General features: G+C 48.1%; 1 protein-coding gene across 1 annotated transcript in view; it reads left to right on the forward strand.

The window, feature by feature from the left end:
- Window positions 1–18,633, forward strand: part of LOC144179557 (nose resistant to fluoxetine protein 6-like) — a gene marked incomplete in the record, with an annotated part of 454,840 nt that overhangs the window by 330,702 nt on the left and 105,505 nt on the right. The window contains 3 exon segments of the mRNA XM_077707960.1: window positions 11,090–11,182; window positions 13,711–13,879; window positions 17,587–17,666. Of these exon segments, the coding sequence (XP_077564086.1) occupies window positions 11,090–11,182; window positions 13,711–13,879; window positions 17,587–17,666 (342 nt within the window).

An 18,633-nucleotide genomic window follows, 5' to 3' on the forward strand; every position in this document is an offset into this window, starting at 1 on the left:
TCCAATAGAGCCACCAATGACGTCGTGTCAAAAAAGTAATGCATTGCTCCATAGTCCGGCAGGTTGAACTCTGATAAGATCTCTGGACCCATGGCGCGTGCGTGGAACTGGGCGTCCATGGTGTGAAAATAGTTACTTGAAAATCGCGGAAAAAGAACGCTTCTAGAACGCTTCTACACGCATCGATCATGAAAAAGAAGTACAGCAGCATACCTTTACCCCATAAACGATCTTAACTGGCTGATTGGGGGGGTTTAACGCGCCGACGCAGCGCAGGCGCTGAGGCGCACCGTAGTGGAGGGCTCCGGATCAATTTTGACCACCTTGGGATCTTTAACGTGCGACGGAATCACGTACACACGGGTGTTTTTTCTTTTCGCCTCCATCAGAAAAGTGGCCGCCGCGGCCTGGAATCGAACCCGCGACCTCGTGCTCAGCAGCATAACGCCTTTGCCACTGAGCCACAACGGCGGGTCCCATAAACGATGCACCGGTATACATTTAGATCATTCGCACAGGCGTGCGCGAGAAGTCGTCGCATGTCGTTATTCGTTCGCGATTGGGGTCTTGGAAGGTATGGTGTTCGATTGCACGCACTTCCAGCGAAGGTTGGAATTACTTTTTGCGCAGTTTTTGACGCACGTCTGACGCGGTATTTGTGTTAGAAAGCGTTCTCAACTTTTCTTAGAAGGGAATGGCAAGTTTTATATTCGGCCTATATCTAACCAGGTAGCTGGCGCCACCCACGTTGGCGTTAAGCAAAATGGGGAAGAAATAGTCTACTGAGAGGAAATTGGGGGTGCAAACGAACGTCTCAAAATGTGTTCAAAAATTCCGTGAACGTTCCAAAGCTACACCTGGGTTTAGAGGAGCGCCACAGCGGAGGGCTCCGGTTCCATATTGATCACGTCGAAATTTTAAACATGCACTGAGATCTCGTCACACAGACGTTTCCGTTTTGCGCTTCCGTGAAAAAAAAAAAAAAATACCGGCCGCTGCTGCCGCGACAGCGCCTGCGTCCTGTGTTTCAGCCGCACGCCTTAGCCTTTGAGTCACCACGGGGAAGAGGGGGGGTGGAGGGGGGGGGGGATTCAGACTTTGAGGTATTCTTGCAGCGCCCTTTATTACCACCCACGGTCGCGATATTAGGGGAGAAGCCCCTTCAGGGCTGAATCTGTTGGCGTCTTATGTCGTCGTCGTCATCGTCGTAATTGTCGTATCATGTAGTCACGGTACCAAAACAGCGGTAAACTCGTTGACGCCTCGCATGAGAGCGTAACGTGTACTAAAAAATTACGCCCACCTCCCCTCGCGGGAACCCTGGTGTGATGCGACTCTGAAGGGGGTTCCGTTGGGTGTTTCCGTTGGGTCGATTAGTCGAATTGCGTGAAGCGCGTAGTGAACGTGAATTGCGTTTCAATCACATCGTTGGGTTCCACGCGAGGGGATGCGGCGCAAGCGCAAGCGCGGGCGACCGTCGACTGAGAGACCGGCCGGAGCGCGGCACTCCGCTTATATGCACAGCGCAACCGAAGGAGGGCAGACCGCGGAGAGAGAGTGTACTGCACATGCGCACAGCGCGCAGCGCCGCCCACCGGCGGAGTGAGAGTGCGCTGCGCCACGCGCCCGCAGATGTTGCGCGAGAGCGTTCGCTATCGAAGAGAGGAGAGGGGGTGAGCGGAGGAGAGACGCAGCTGTGCGCACGCGGACAACGACGACGCAGGAAGGACAGGGCCGCCGGCAAGAGATGCTCCTCTCAGCGTCGCATCTAAAAAAACACCTGGACAGTCGGTTACGCCTCCCGCTGGAGAGCTTCGTGATGCAAAGAAACCTTTTCAGCAAAGCTGTATACCTCTAGCCCACAACGCTTTCATCTCCGTTGGCAAAAACGCCAAGGCGCCAAGAATACACTTATACACTGCATGCTTCGCTTCTCCCCAGGTTTCACGTCAGTGGAGATGGCCCGGGATTTTTTGTTTTTTCAGATCGCTTCACTGGTGCCTATGTGCTCTGGCTTATTGAACGACAGTGTTGTTGAGCTACAAGCACCGTGTTATTCGGCTCTAACTTATGGCGTTGATTTATCTTTTCAATGCATCGCTCGCCCCGCAACATCCAAGCCCGCCCTGATGGTAAATAGCTCGGTGTTCCTCGGCTGAAAATTGCCGTTCCCCGCAGCAGTAAAGTATCTGAAGTGGGCTGAGCCGAATCATCTGCTGCCAAAAATGGCACTTCGTTTTAAATGTCTATGAATGCACGCAACCAACCAAGATTTAGCACAGGCGTGTCGCCCCACTACCTGAATTTGAAAGCATTCGTCCGACGCCTACCCGAACTGTGGCCTTTCGTGTCCCTTTATGCACGCGCACTCCTGTTCATTGCAAGTGCCGAGGACAGAATATGCTTTGTAGACTTATCGCTGCCTCAACTCGGGCCACCCGCATATCTTTTCGGGCAGTAGACGGTACCGATTAAACTATTCTTCTCTCCCCACGGGTCGCCGTGGGTAGGAATGAAAATCGCGTTACGTTGTCACCATGGGCTTGAGCTCGTGGGCCGCCATCTCGCGCGCTGCTGCTCTCAGAGCGAACCGAGCGACTGCCGCTCCAGGTAGCGCTGCCAAGCAGACCCGGCCGGAGGCGAAGTGCACTTGCAGCAGAACATCCGTCACGAACGACGAGGGCGACCGCTCTGGATAGCGGAAATTAAAGCGCGTTTGTACGAGGAGACCTTGGCGAGGACTGCTGCTCTCCCCCGTGTCGCTGCCACTCGAGACATCTCAGTCAGCCGTCGCACACTGCGGCTTTTCGAGCGGGCGAGCTACAATCGATCCTCTGAGTTGCGGTCACGTGCTTCCCGGTTTTTGGCTGTAGTGGAAGCGACGAAAGCATAGATATTCGGAGACGAGTGCCCGACTTTTCTTTGCCTAATTGTACGCGAGGTAATATCGCGAATGTGTAGGCGAAATAATAAAGCCGCCTCGCAACCCAGCCTGCACTACGTATCCCTTAGTTATGCCGGCATAGGCGCGTTTTAGGCGCATTTTACAGAGAAGAATTTTCGTGTTTAACTAGTCCAAGAAAGGCTATCGTCTGTAAAAGAGCAACGCGGCCTTGTTTTGTCCTAGATGGCACAATCTAACACGCAGAATTTTCACCTTCAGTTCTTAAATTGTTGTCGATTTTGTCTTCATCAGAAAAAGCTAGAGAAATAACGACAGTTGTCTACTAATGCGTAAGCATTCTTTCGCCGCTCCTCGGTTTCACCAACCTCACGGTGAGTTGGTGGCATCGAAGGGAACCGTCAACCCAAAGAGCGTCCTTTTTCGTTTATTTTCGCGTTTACTGGGTTAGTAGTGTTACGGCGCTGGATTACACCTTTGTGATTTCGTGAGCTCATTTTCTCGGGTGTCTTTGTTTTTGGAATATTCGTGTGAGAGTGCTGTACTGAATAGAATTTTGCAGTATCATTAGTTGATTTTACGTTGTTTCTTTCAATGTTTCTCTTTTTTGTTGTTTCTAAATTAATCACGGGAGTGCGCTGGACTGGCTAGAACTTTCAGTTTTTCTACCGTTTAAGTTGTTGTACCACTTACATTGTTTTAGTTTCCCGCTACTGACAATGGTTTGCCAGGTTTGCCTATCAGTAGCCAAATCGGGCGACTTGTTTCTTTTGTTATGTCGTGCTTTTGCTCTTGTTTTTTTTTCTCTTTGTACATTTACGCTTTTACCACGACCAAATGTTATAATTTCCGAATTGACGTAATGTTCCGAGAGAACACCCTCCTAGAAACATCGCACCCCCGTTAGGGGGGAAATATCCAATTTACATAAAGACACCGAAGATCGCCCAACCCCGTAATCGATGGCTTTAGTGCCTATGAGTGAACAAAATAAATACGAATCCTCTATTTACGTCTTGAGGAGGTCAGTTATTTGCCCTTTCTGCACATGAGCCAAAGTTCTCCCATCTCGTATTTTTTTTATATATCTCCGCAGTCTGTTTGGCGGTGCTGTTACTGTTTCGTGTTGTTTTTTGTTTTTTTGCACCTGCCCGAAAGTTCACCCGTCCCGTATTTTTATCTTCATATCTCTGCCCTTTCAATGGGCGTTCTTTCGGAACTTTACGGCACGTATGTTTGCGCACATACACGGCAATACACTGTTCGTAGTAGGGTACTCGGCATAGAACGCTTACACATTACAAACTCTTTATGGTTTCTAAGCGAACCCGCCAACTCGTACACAGTAGCACGACGCTTTGGGGATTGCGCTGCGGCGGCGGTCAGCCCGCTTATTTAAAATCAATGACGTTCGCCATTGTGCACAACTGTCACCGTCCGTGGGGTTCATTGGGGTTCGCACTTCACTAGTTCTGTACGCTTATTCCGCTCTGTGTTTGTCCCATGTAGTTTAATAGCGCTCCCCCTTCGAGTATGGGCCGATACCAACGAACCCAACGTAACCCCATTGCCTGTGGGGGCCTCTTCAAATTTTTGTACGCGTTGCTGTCTTTAGGGCGCAGTTGGTTTATGTTGCTGCACTGATGGGTTAGTCCAAGGCACTTGATTCATCACGCCATGCTCACACCAACGGCCCTCGCATTACGCAGACGCTAGGTTCGACAAAATACTAAGATGAGAGGAAAAACCGCAAAAAAGTAACACGAAAGCTGATCCGCTCGCATACGCCCACCTTAGTGTTGTCGCGGGGAATGCCCTTTCGCCGGCTAATAGGCAGGATTGGGAAGTTCTAGAAACAGACAACTACATAGAATGGTTAAGTGGGCCTCGTCCTGCGCTGAAAAATTTGTAGAACCTAAACTAGTCAAAATACAATTGAAACACAGCTAAAGACTACTACAAAGCAGTTTTATAATACAGGGAAAGCAGCTCGAAAATAGGTTTTTTAATTAAAAGAAAACTGACGTCGCAAAGGTTAAACCGCAGTATATCGTGTTTTAAACGCATGTGCATAGCTTGTGATGGAATGGTGTACGATTTCAAGTAGTCCCAATCGGCTTGTGGCACATACCGCTTCATCAAGGGGGCTTGGCAACCCTAGATTTTATTTCACATACACCTTCTTAGCTCGCAAGGAATGCAGTAAATAAAAAAAAATTCAGGGAAGTTCGCCCTCACGCGCAAGACTTGAATGGCGGAGCTGTTGTCGCTGAGCATTTCCGGACACATAGTTAAGTTTCACTACCATTGTTTATTTGCATAGCTGCGGTGGTAGTAATCGTCGTCATATGCATCCAAGGGGTCGTCGTCCTCTTCGCGGCGAGTGGTGGATGCAAAGTGTTCCCCTGCATTGTGGACTTCCACCAGCTCCTCGTCATCAACTCGAAGCAGCGGTAGCGGGATCTGCAAGTCGTCTCGGGAAGGATTGGCACACTCGTAGCCATGCCTCCAATTATCCACAATGGCTTCAAGAGAATGCGGCGGCCGCGCTGTCGTCTCCCAAGCAAGGTGTCTTTCCCCTTTAGCGTTAGCGTTGAAGTGCTTTTTTTTACATGCGCTGTAGCACTTGGCGACAGCGCCGGTGTTTTTTTTTCTAAAGCCACTGCGCGCGAGCCGGGGACTCGGCGGTCACCGCGAGCACGCGCCCACGTACGAGCTCTTGGCATTTTATTGGTATTTTTTTCCTGCAAAGGTGAACTTACTTCTGGTAGAAGAGCTCCGCCGTTAAAAGCGGGTGGGTGCGGGAGTTGCTCGAGTGCGCGCCGACATGGTTAAAGCAAACATAGATATAGCGTCACGGCTAGCGAGGGTCTGCAATGATGTATTTGAAGGTAAATAAATGTTCTCTGCGTGCCTATTTTCAACCATTTAGCGCTTGATAATTCATTCACCCTCAACTATCACGACGAACCCGTATGTCGGACCTCTACTCCAGATAAATTAAGAAGTGATCTTGTGATTTTCCAAACGTACATTTGGAAAATGATATGATAACGTGCCTGAATCAGACAAGGGATCTTGTCCAATTGGACAAGATCTTGTCCAATTGGACAAGATCTTGTCCAATCTTGTCCGAATAAGATCTTGACCAAACCGGACAAGAGGCAGCTTCGTGGCCCGCCGCCACAGCCTTTTTGCCTGTCTGAGACAACTTCGCGCAAGTACGTCAAACTTTCGCGCCCCCCAAAATTAACCCGTCAGGTTTAGACAATTTGGGTCCACAAATTCCTAAAGATGCTCGGCACCCATGTAGCGCGCTTGATCCCGAAATTACTTCGGATACGGTTTATTGTACCTGCAGCAATCGTGGGCTGCCGCAGCATACAACGCAGACGGCGCAAACAAAAGCACGACAAGAAACTACCCCCAACGCGTCCCGCCTAAACTCTGAGATTTCGCGGTCCCCCGCCCAGTTCGCCCTAAGATCAGTGACATCAAATCTGCAATCAAATGAAGGGAAACCTGGGAACGCGATTCGTCCCTCCTCGGCCATCTCTTAGACGCCACTCCTGCGAAGGCCGAGCACAGCATACCCATCGGCTTTTTGTTAACACTATTTTCCGGTCATCAATGAACAAAACAAAGTTTCTCTCTCTATGTCCGCACTGTGGCACCCAGAAGGTCTCACTCTATAAGGGGCCACCCAATACTGATCTTGGCGCAGATATTACAGAAGCAGAGGTATGCAGCGCCTTCCTTGCTCTCCGCAGAGCGGGGGCCTAATGGAGTAAGGAACAAAATGTTTCGTAACCTTAATAACCCCTCCATATGTGCTCGTACAGACTATTTTAAATACTTTTGGAACCTCAGTTATGTCCCTTAAGCATCTCGGTAATCCCTCTGGGTTTTCCTTCCCGAGCACTTAAAAATGCCTTTATTTTCATCCATTTGATGAGGGTGGACATAGAAAAAAAGCTAGAAAACCAGCTTGACAGGCGCCCTCCACGGGGGAGCACATGCTAATCCGTTTGCCCCCCAGAGCACCACAGAGCTCGCAGGGAGGAGAGAGCGCGAGTACTGGCGAAGAAATTGCCCTTCCGCCCAGACTACCTCCATCGCGATGGCTACGCCCTCGCAGCCATCAACCGCCCGGATAGCATCCGTGTTATTTCTTTCGCCGCGCGTACTAGCTCCCCAGCGGCGGCGGAGAAGCAGGTCGCACTCGCGTTAACACGGCCGGCTCCAACAATTGTTATCACAGACTCGAAAACGGCCCTTCAAGACTTCCCCCGCCCTATGAGGTCGAACTCATTTGTACCCTGACCCACACTGGTGTGGGAGGGAACGATGTGCCTGCCCATGATGTGGCACGAGGACTTACCGTCCGTGCCCCACGTTCTACCATGGTGCCCGAACCGCTAGGCAATCACCTATTACGGCACTGCCATGTATTACCGCCTCGCCTATCAAGAGCGCGTATGGCGTCTCCTGCAAACCAATACCCTGATTTGCCGGATTGCATCTGCCCTTCCCCGAATTGCCCGGCCATACTATGTGGTGGGGTCGCTGGGTGGGCATGTGGGCCGATGTAAAAAGGTCCGAGCAGTGGGAGGGTGAGCTGGGCAGCTCTGACTCGGGAGTCCAAACACTCCTGGTCACTGTGGCTGCTACCACCGTCGCCAGAGTTAAACCGGCGCCCACCACGCACCACTTACCCACAGCACTCAATAGATCTGTTTCTCTCTCTCCTTATCTGAATACCTCTTCCTTTTTGTGCAGGGAATGAGTCCTCCACCCCCTCCTACAATACATTGCAGGGCAATGGCGTAGCCGGAATATATTTTCCGGGGTGTTATTCACTGCCACTAAAAATAAAAAAAAATGTGATTTTTCTGCTTTAACAAAGACACTGCATTAGAGACCTCGTTAGATGTAATATCTGAATTAAAAACTAAGAGTGTAAACAAGACTCTCAGGAACACTTTTGTCAACAAAATGACACTGTTCTTATCTGAGGTTTCCCGTTGTAATATGTCAATGCGGGCTGTAACTAGCATGGGCGAAAAAAGGCTGAAAGGAGGAGAGAGAGAGAGAGGGAGGGGGGGGGGGCGATGCAGCATTGACCAAATTTCGGGGGGTGTTCTGATACCGAAACACCCCCCTTCCGCTCCCCCCACCCCCCCCCCCCCCCCCCCCCCCCCCTCTGGCTGCGCTTCTGCCGCATGTGTAGTTTCGGGCGAGTCAGGCCCATTGAGTGCGTAACACACACAGCGCGCAAAACAACGGGACGAAAGACGGAGGGATGTACAACACAAGCGCTGTGTGTGTTTCTTTCAAGATGATTTACCAACTCGCACAACTTTCGGTGTTATTCCATTGAGTGCGACCACGAACCCACATCTCTGTCCAAGCTGCAGAGCACTTTGAAAAATTCCACTGATGCGCGCAGAAGATTGTCGAAAGAAATTACAAAGCACGCAAGGAACAAGCGTATTAGTAGAGACAGTCGTTTCGTGTGAAAATAAATTCTACTCTTATGACACGGTAGCGAAAAGCCGTATACAAAATGTTTTCATAGTAGAAGGATAACGCGCCGACAATGTGGCTTGCGCAGACATATAAGATTAGAAATTGTTACGTGTTTGGATGGTGTCGTTGGGGATGGTTAGAGAGGAGGCAGGAGCAAATTTGATGGTTCCGCGCATCACATTGTTAAATACATTAATTACAAAGTTCTGGTAAGGTTTCAGTGGAATTAACTTTATTTACTTGCAATATTATCGGTTTAACGTTGAATGCGACATGAAATAAGTCAGGAACGTCTGCAAATTAGGAGAGCAGTGATGCGAATGCACTTTTGTTATGCTTTGTAAGTACACTGTAAACTCGCTACACTAAGAACAAAACAAGGAGAAAATTTACAGTTTAACCCACAGCGCGAGCTGCGAAACCCAAGGCGGTTACCTCCAAACCGCCGAGTCCAACAGCTGGTACACAAGAGCAGGGCCTCCTGAGGCTATAGCTATCTGGGTGTTGCTGGGCGCGACGCCGGAGCGTCCGGAGTCGTCAGAGCAAACGCCGTGGCTATGCGTTGGCGCCCCCACTCCACTGCCCCAAACGATCTTTCAGGAAAGGGCAGCGGAGAGGAACCTCTTTTTTGTCGTCACATTTGTTGTCGCGAGTCTCGAAATCTCCGTATGGCAGTGCCATGCTGATGCCTTCAGAACTTAAACTGCCCACTTTTCAGTCATCATGGAGATTTGCGTAGTACTGCAAAGCCGCAACCACACGCGGCGTATTTGGCGCGTTTTGACGCTTCGACGTCGCCCTGCGTTGACGGGCGCGCGTTGCATCACGCCGAGGGCTGCTGCGGTCACCGGTACGCCGGTCCCCCCCCCCCCCCCCCCCCCCCTAAGGGGCCTTGAAAGGCTTAATAAAATGTTTGTCCCCATCTTGCTCCTCCTCGCAAAAATGCAGGGAGTCGCAAGCTGACGCACGAGCAGCGCCGATGTCTATGCTCACCAGATATCGGCGTCGACGCAGCGCCAGGAAGCATCGGAAAACGGGCGACAAGCTTCACTCCGGCTTTCCTGTCCATCTCGTGGTCTGGGGTCATCCCTTTCAGCGGAAAACAATCAATTTCTTTTTAACCTGCGGTAATCGGCTGCCTTAAGACGAATTGCGAGCTATTTCTGCGTGAAAGCGCGCATTCCATTTGTGGCTTGCTTAGCTTTCATGGGGAAAATCGGGGATGCGATAGCTTTTGTGAGTTAAATAGGGGAGGTCCGGCTACATCTCCTGCAGTATTAGTATGATGGGGCTTGTCTGCAAGATCGGTGCGTGATGAACAAGCGTTATCAGCGCCGTTGTTTTAGCGGCGCACTCCATTGCATTCTCTGCCCCCTTGGCTTGCGAAGGGAAGACCGGGGATGTACGATAGCGTTTCCTGACTCAAATGAGGCAGCTTTGGTTACATCGCTTGCAGTATAATTGGCCTCGCCTCCACGATCGCTGCGTAAGAAGCAAGCGTTACCACTGCCCGATTTTCTAAAATACAGCCAACACAAAACACAACCGTCAATATCCGTTCGCAACCAACGTTGGTATACGGAATTCTTGCATTTCCCTTCTCCTCACATGGTCGAGGGGTTGGCTGTTGAGCTTTTGTTGTTTAGGTCCATGGTTCGAATCTTGGCAAACCCTCGCTTTTATTTTTGTTTTGCGGTGAGTGTTCTATGAATTTTTTTACCAGGGTAAACAAAGGGTACCTGGGTACCCTGCCCCTTTGTCTACAAGTGATGTTTGATTCTAACCTCAGCAGCAAAGCAGCACTGAAAAGCATTTTTTTTTTGCTCGCGCTTTGAAATCAGGAAGCAGTGCGCACACAACATCATTGTAGTAAATCAAGTTGCAAGGAATTAACTTCTTGCAAGTGCGTTTCTTTTTGTTTATCAAGCTGTCTTATTTAGTGTCAGATTAGGCAGTGATGACTTGAAATACATTTTGCAACCTTTAAAAATTGGCCCACAAGCATTCTTGCAATGAATGGAGTAAAGAAAGAGCATTTTTATGGTAAATCTAGACTCCTGATTACTGCATTTAAACAATAGAAAATAACTCCGCATAAGCAATAAAAATATAACTTGAAAAGTATGGCAGACTTCATACAAACGTGTCCACCAACGCATGTCGACGCAGCGGCTGACGCGAGATTTCGCCGGTTTGATGCATTTACTCGCCCTCTCCTACGTGTGGACGTGCGGCGCGTCATTTCGCACCCATGTGGTTGGGCCTTAAGCCAGCGAATGGCGGCGAAATGTGAAATGGCAACCAGGGAACCAATAAAACTACCATCGCGAGAAATAGCGGCCGTGTTGGTCAAGTTAAATGGCATGTTTCTGCAATAGAAGACACTGAGATAATTCTATCTAACACTCATAGATCCACTGAAGCTAAGGGCAACCTATTCGATGTCACCAAACAAGTTGCGTCAACGATATGGGCACACCTAGGTCTTCAAGGAAGATACTGTAAGATGGCTCAAAGACCATCAACAGGAGGCCATCACCGGTTACCACTTTCACGCTGTGAACACCTCGCTGATATCTACAATCAGCCGGTGGCCGCGTGAGGTGGCTGGTTGAATTTCAAATGGGGCGTTCTATTTCACTGCTTTTTGTCGCGCAGCGGATTTCTCTTCGGCTACCACGGCCTTGTGGATCACGAGTCAACTGGCCGGCGGAGACAGCCTATCTTCAACGTGCTCCACAAAGCATTCAGGTATGAGTCTTTCAATCCCTCTTATGTAATATGTAGCGTCAGTGTGGGTGGGCTGGGGACAGTTTTTTTGGCCTTACACAAGACGGCGGTACACACACACACACACACACACACACACACACACATATATATATATATATATATATATATATATATATATATATATATATTTATATATATATATATATATATATATATATATATATATATATATATATATATATATATATATATATATATATATATATATATATATAAATAGCAACTAACTGCGTTGAGTTGTTGGAGGAGCCTAAAAACCGTTACAAATTATTCTACAGATCGCTGGTCTTTATAGCGCTCCACAAAGCTGTATCTAAGCTCCTTTCTTCCGAAACAGCTGCCTGTCGTGGCCGATTGGCCGTGGTGATTTCCTTTTCGGGAACTGCGAAATGGACGTCATCCTGCATATAGAGGCGAATTGATTTCATGTTTTGAGATAGGGAGTGTCTGCAGTTCCGTCTTACGGGACTATAAGCGCTGCACTAAAACGACGTGCACTGACATTTTGATGAAAAATTGCCGCGTCTGGCATTACTTCGCCTTCTATTAACGCAAAGTAACGTAGACCAACATAACATAACCTAAGGAACACAAAGTAATCATTTAAAACACTGAAAACTAATCTGAGCCATGCAAATTATAATTAAAACTTAAGGTACAAAAGAAAATAATGGGGCAAGAGCCGGACTGGAACCACCCCCCTTGCTAACAGGAAGCTAAGACGGAACCTCTACAACGGCAGACGCGCTGGTCTGTGGCAGCCCTATCTTCAAAATTCGAATGTCGTGGGACGGCACACTAGCCATGACTGCAGCACTGAGCTGGAGTGCCATCGGACGGCACTCTAGACACTGCGTTTGAGATATACGCCTAAAGTGTCCACACGCACACGCTCGCGCAATAATTTGTTCATTTTGGCTTACGGCTAAAGGCGGGAATCTGCCAACGTTGAAGACTGACGAATTCAGATAAACAAACAGAAGACGAGCTGAGTGGCAAGGACGGTGTCGTAGCGCAATTGAAACAAAATTTGAAAACTAAAAAAACTTCGCTATTTTGAACGAACGTGAATAAATCTGAAACGTTATATTATTTTATACTTTACGCTGACGTAGAGTACGTGGGTCATAGCTTGTGCAACGATGGGAGCACGGAACGTGTACCCCTAAAAAATATCAGAATATTTATAAAAAACAAATTGCATGCAGGCTGATAGTCTCTACTTTTATTCAAGGCTCTCTTTGGAACGTAATTCCATAAAGGGAGACTGAAATAATTGTAAGCATTGTTGTATTACTTAGCAAATCGAAGCCTTGAGTCCCTAGGCAATGTTTCGACCACCCTGAGTGCGTTTGCGCGACCCTAGTTAGCCGAAAAATCAATTCGAAAGGCTGGCCTGCCCTCTGCACCCTCCTTGCCGATTTCCTATGCCGTTTTGTAGGACGCTTGCTCTTGTAGGCTTGGCTTAACTGCGCCAACCACGCGGCTCACCGACCTTCCCACAGAGTTAGTCAGCCGGCCGCCGGCGGGTTGTCGCAATTCGTTTGCTGCGCTGGAACTAAGCTTCGACAAGATTTGTGGCCGGAAGAATAGCTTCGCAATACACTCACGCGTCACATTAGGTGTGGCGGCCGCCGCAAATGTCGCGTGGTATTTTTTCTTTTCTTCAGGCTTTATAAATTGAATGCTGCGGTATCGACCCGGTTTACGAGAAAAAGTGTGTTTTATTGAGTCAGCCCATGCAATGCAAACAGAAACAGAAGTATGTTAAATTCACTTCAGTGTTCATTTAATTTGAGTTGCTGCACCCATAGAGAACAATCTCAGACACAATAATGATAACAAAGTCGCTTTTGTTCCGCTGTCAACACAAATATTTTTTCTATTTAGGGACCTCACTACATGCCAAAGGATTCATGCTTTGGAGCTGAATTTTGTGTGCACAGCTGGAAGTATTACTTTATTATTATTAGTTTTCTTGAGCAGGTTTTTGTGGAGAAGGAACAAGGCAGTTTTGTTGCCCTCTTGGTTACTAACTTGACGTGCGGAGGGAAGGGAGACTGTCCTCGGCAGATGGGTGGCAAAAAAAAAGCGGGATCACATGCCAAACTTCCTAGCATATTGTGCATATTGAGTCTGCACATATAACGCGGAGCCGCGAAAGGGAGAATATGATGGCCGTGGTTATTATCGTAACAGTGACGTCACTAGGGAGAGGCTTGTATTTCACCTTCTTAACCCGACCAGTGAATTGCGATCCAGCCGAGTCGAAAGGCGGCAAGAAGAGAGAGGTCGCTGCTCCCTTCCGCATGCTAAATGGAAACAAACAAACAAAAAAGAAACCTTTGACGAATGGTTTAATTATGCTCCCAGCATAAATGTAGTAATGAATTCCGCCTATAATACGTTTAGTCAATGGAGAAAGGGATGCGGCTTTTAAGAATCTGCTTTGTTTCGAGAGTCCAATGAGTGAGCGGTGTGTGCAGGGCCGTCGTAGCGATGCTGCTGGCAACAATGGTGGCCATCTTGTTGCCTGTCATCGGCTCGGGGCCCATGTGGAAGGAGACCATGGATGCCGTGGCGCAGAACTGCCACGACAACTGGTGGCTCAATGTGCTCTTCGTGAACAACCTCTTCGTGGCCCCCGGTGACAGGGTACGCTGCCCAAGCAGCGCCACCTGGCTTGGCAGGGGCGCTGCAAGCGTCAATGGGGGAGTCGATAAGGGTGTCGAGGAAAGCACACAGTGTCAGTGCATCTCAGGCCTGAAAAAAAGGCGGAATGCTGAATGGGATTTAGTTGGCTCATAAACTTCTGCGGGGTTGGCTGCAAATCTTTCTCAGGACAACATAATTGCGAAGGCACACAGAGCTGACGATTGTGTCCTTTTCACACAAAGAAGTTTTCTTTGTACCACACGCCATGTGTGCCGAGCAGTTGTATAACGGGTCGCGTTTGAAGGGTTGCACTTCAGTTGCTGGTGTTAGCGTTGTGCGCCGTGGAATTTGTGTTGTTATTTGTTCTATTTGTAGGCTGAGGGGAAAAGAGGACACTGGCAACAGTATTTTGAGTTTAAAACAGTAATAAAAAAAAGCTCTTGGTGCAAGTTTCTCTCATGGTTCTTAGAAAAGATTACAATTGTTTGTCGCACCTTGGTTATGTGATAGCAATGCGTATGCAGGAACAACAGCAGGCTTCATAGACCACAGGAAACGCTTACTTAGCAGACAAGCAACCAATCAGCAAAACATACTTTTATTATGCGAGTCAGTCCTAATGAACCTAGAACAGAGTCCGTTAAGTGGATGGAAGCATAGGATTTTGTGCCAAACTGGACTGAGCAGTGGTTTTTACACGCTTTATTGAGAAGGGAATCGCTTGGAATAGCATACCGGTAAATACGATGTGGAAATTGTTTCTCTTCTTGAGTCTAGCATCCTCAAAATTTGATTTGTTTACGAGTACCTCCGCCACTGGAGGCAACCCTCGATATAAACGACGGCTTTCAAAGAATATACTGCCCTAGGTCCAGGACACCTTTGGGAGCAATGAGGGCTGTACGTGCACTTTTGTAGAGCCGGTCGATCATTACTCCTACGTCCGCCAGCCGGCCGCTCTTGCTTCCACGCTATTTTTACCTGCTTCCTCCGACACGCCCGCCGGTCCCATCTGCGGCACTGCATTGGGAAGGATATGGGGAATGAAAAGGGCTGCTGTCCCAACTCCTCCCGTTGCAATGTCAACCGCCTGTCAACGCAGCATACAAATGAAAAAAATCACAATCCCCTCCGTCTAACGAAGACGATCGTTGAAACGCGAAGCTTTCTTGCCTGCGGAAACCAAAAGGCCAAGCGCGCGAAAGTCAAAGCCGCTGCAATCAACGATCGAATTACAAACTGCCAGAGTGGGAAAGTCCAAGCGTCAACAATCAAGGTACAATATACGTACGAGTCAAACTCCAAACAGAGACGACAGCAAACGAATCCCTCACAAGAAAGCTAAACGACCAACCCCCCCCCCCCCCCCCCTCCAACATCCACCGTGTCGAAAATGGCGCAATCTATGGACGTCGGCTTCATAACGCGAAGAACCCAGGTTCGAATCCTACCACTGGAACCGTTTTTCTTCTTTCGTAATCACCATCATCACGATGTGCCCTCCCATTGCGGAAGTTGGTTTCCTGCAGCGCGTTTTGGTTACGACACCGCCATTAGTGAGACAAAGAAAACGCCTCTTGAAAAAGCGCCATGGGAGGATAAGTTCAGCAGCAGCCGTAGCGCATGATTACCGGGGTGCGCGATGAGATTTTAGAGAACTATGTGGAGGAAGGAAAGTTTCTCTCCTGTCGCACTCTTCCACTATATTTGCGCATCATTTGTACAAAACTACTGGTACCTTCCATAAAACGCTGTCGACAACCAGGAATCGCCGCCAAAATTAAATCCCGACTTAAATAATGCTCTGTCATATGTTCCAGTTCTATACATTCATTTTCTTTCTAAACGCAGTTTCCTTTAACATCAGCAACGTGATTCGCAGTCCACTTACACTATTCGTTTTCCAGAAGAGCATTGACTCACGGCGTTTTTCGGCGGTATTGACGTGCCAACATATCCATATTAGTTTCGGCCTCATGACCAGCGCTATAACATCGTTCCCGGAGCTTTTTCAACCGAAGGTTGTATTGGCTGACTTACACCGTTGATGGTGGAGTATTTAGTTATTATACCTTACAGGCCCGTTGAAGAGCATTGAGTGAGGGGTGTTACATTTCTGTAAGAGCATTAAAAATAGTGGGGAAAAAGAAGAAAAAACAAGTTCACAATATAAAGTTTGGGTAATCAGCTTACAGACGTAAATGAAACACGTCATACACGTTTTTAATAAACAATTATTACAAACGCACAGGTTTTTTGTGGAGTATTAAACATCCGAAAACAATCAAATATAAGGGGAAAACATCCATAAACATAAACACTAACAGTAGGCGAAGCGCCCGGCCGTAAAGCCAAGTTTATCCACGTGGTCTAATGTCGATGCTGAATGATCATGATTATGCCTTTCCAGTGTTTAGCACGTACCCACTCGGGGGGATTGGCCAGGCCGAAACGCCTTGCCGCAAAACCAAGTTTATCCACGCGCTCTTCAGGCGGAGCTCTCGCTCGCCCTTCGCACTTTGCGCGGGAGCGCACGCGCAACTGTCGCACTATGTCACACCACAATGGGAGCCAATTAGCGTCGTCGCTCGCATCATGCCACATCGCAGGTGCGGTCGCTCGCTCTCGTCAGGCAGTTCACTTTCTAGCGTGGCATGGGTTCGCTCTGCGTAATAGCGGGCAGCCATTCTATAATACAGACGTCCTAGATAATCGCAGAAGAATCCTCCACAATAAGGTATACCGAACGTTTGCGTTCGGGCAAAGCTCAGCGAAATGAAAGGGCTTAGTTTTGGCCGATCGATGGTTTTGCGTTTCCATTTGGGTCATTGCTTTTTGGTTTTGGCAAAAGTGTTTTCATTTTCTTTTTGTGGTTATTGTGTTTAAATTTTTGCCGTTTTCATTTTCACTGACGTCAACCTTCCCGTGAACCCCTGTTTCCCGAGGGAAGGGATTATGTGTTTTTTCATAATTCACCCTATCCGTCAGGTTCCGGAAAACCACGCATGTTCTTGTTCGAATAAAATAGGAATATTAAAAGATAGCAACCAAGTTTTGTCCTAGAAAAGTGGCACGACAAAATATTGAGCTATATTTGTAAGAGAGACTGAAGACAAAAAAGGAAAAGATGGGTGGTACAAAAACAGTGTTACGAAGCTAAAAAGAGAACGAAGAGGCGTGTTGGGGAGAGCGGAAAACAAACGGGAATGCAGGGAGATGGGGGAGAAAGAATCAGGAAACAAAAAAGTTTAAATAGTGGAGCACGAGGAGCATCCCTCTGATTCCTAGTTGCCTCTTTTGTGCACCTGCTGCTGAACAATGCTCTAAGATCTTGACAGAAGTCGCAGAATACAGTACCCTTATATTTTATATACGATTTCCGCCAGTTACATCCTCCTAAAGCAAGTGTGAACGTGTATCTAGAACTCCATCAGTGCACCGCATATGCGTACAAATGTTCCTGCGGAAGCCAGAGGAACCAAAAGAGAATTTGTACACCTCATCCTCAATGCGGTGTACAAATATAGAGGCTAGACTCTTGCACTTTTGCCACACAGTTGCTAGGTACTTTCCTGTAGCACCTTGAAGTTGTTGGGTGTGTCTTCGCATGCAAAGCTTTGGCGGTAAACTACTGAATAATCGCGTTCTCTGCCCTCTTGTTTCCCTGCGGGAACTAGAAGTTTTGTTCCTCGTCCACTTTTCTGCAGTGCCTGGAAATCACCTGGTACTTCGCAGTTTTGATCCAACTCTGCCTCGTGGGCACTGCTGTCATATTTGTCCTCCAAAGGTAAGTCTCCGTATATCCCACAGCCCCACTTCCGGAGCGCAAGTTTGTCGGGTATTTTTCGTCGGAATTGCCTGGTTGTTTTGGGGCACCCAGTTGGAGCACCTAAGCGGGCGTAAAAGTACTTACTAGCTTCTGAAAAAAAAATCTTAATACTTTCTGCCGGTGCGTGAGCATCTGGTTAAGCAAGGTGGCCATGTTTGTTTTCCCATTATAACCAAGGACAAGCGCCCATGGCTTCGGACAGCACTTGGGAGGGAGACCTTTTGAAGAACACTGAGGGCCCGTGGTTGTTACGTATATTACAAGTGCTGCCTTCTGCGGTAAAAGAACGGAGCTGCTCGACTAGAGGGTAGAAGAGTAGATATGTCTAACTATAATATAAAGCATTTTTGCAGCCAAAGCACAACACAGCACAAAGCAGTTCCACACCCGCAACGAACTTGGATACCCTGGGGTATTATCTCACAACCACACCCTTACGAACCACGGGCCGGACCATAGGCCCGTCGTCATCAGCAGCTGTTGAGCACATGATGAGGTCGGTGGTCAGATAAACGAAATAGTCTACTTGGGCAACATCCTTTGGGATCGGAGAGGCCACCACTTGAATTAGAATGTTAGTTTCTTCCGACACGAAAACTCTTTCCAGAGAAGGCCGCGCGTAAATGCGATATTCACGAAACCTGCTGGCATAAAGTACGATACCATAGGGCTATGTGCGGTTAGAACAAGTGGTGGGGGTTTTAGGGTGTGAAAAAGGAGGCACATTGTGCGTTAGCCGGGCCTATAATAAAGCAGAGAGCTTTCGGCAGGGCTTTTCATACACAAATAAAAGAGGAAATTTAAAATTTGAGGGAGTTCTGCAATGGCAGTGAGAATGTTGAAATCTTGGTATCAAGCTGGTTAAGAAAGAAAATTTTAAAGTCACAAAAGGCCTGCTCACCAACTCATAGTGACGAGGACGAGG

This window comes from Haemaphysalis longicornis, unplaced genomic scaffold (genome assembly GCF_048455015.1).
Source record: "Haemaphysalis longicornis isolate Haplotype H1 unplaced genomic scaffold, Haemaphysalis longicornis Haplotype H1 scaffold_1, whole genome shotgun sequence".
Classification (NCBI taxonomy): Eukaryota; Metazoa; Arthropoda; class Arachnida; order Ixodida; family Ixodidae; genus Haemaphysalis; species Haemaphysalis longicornis.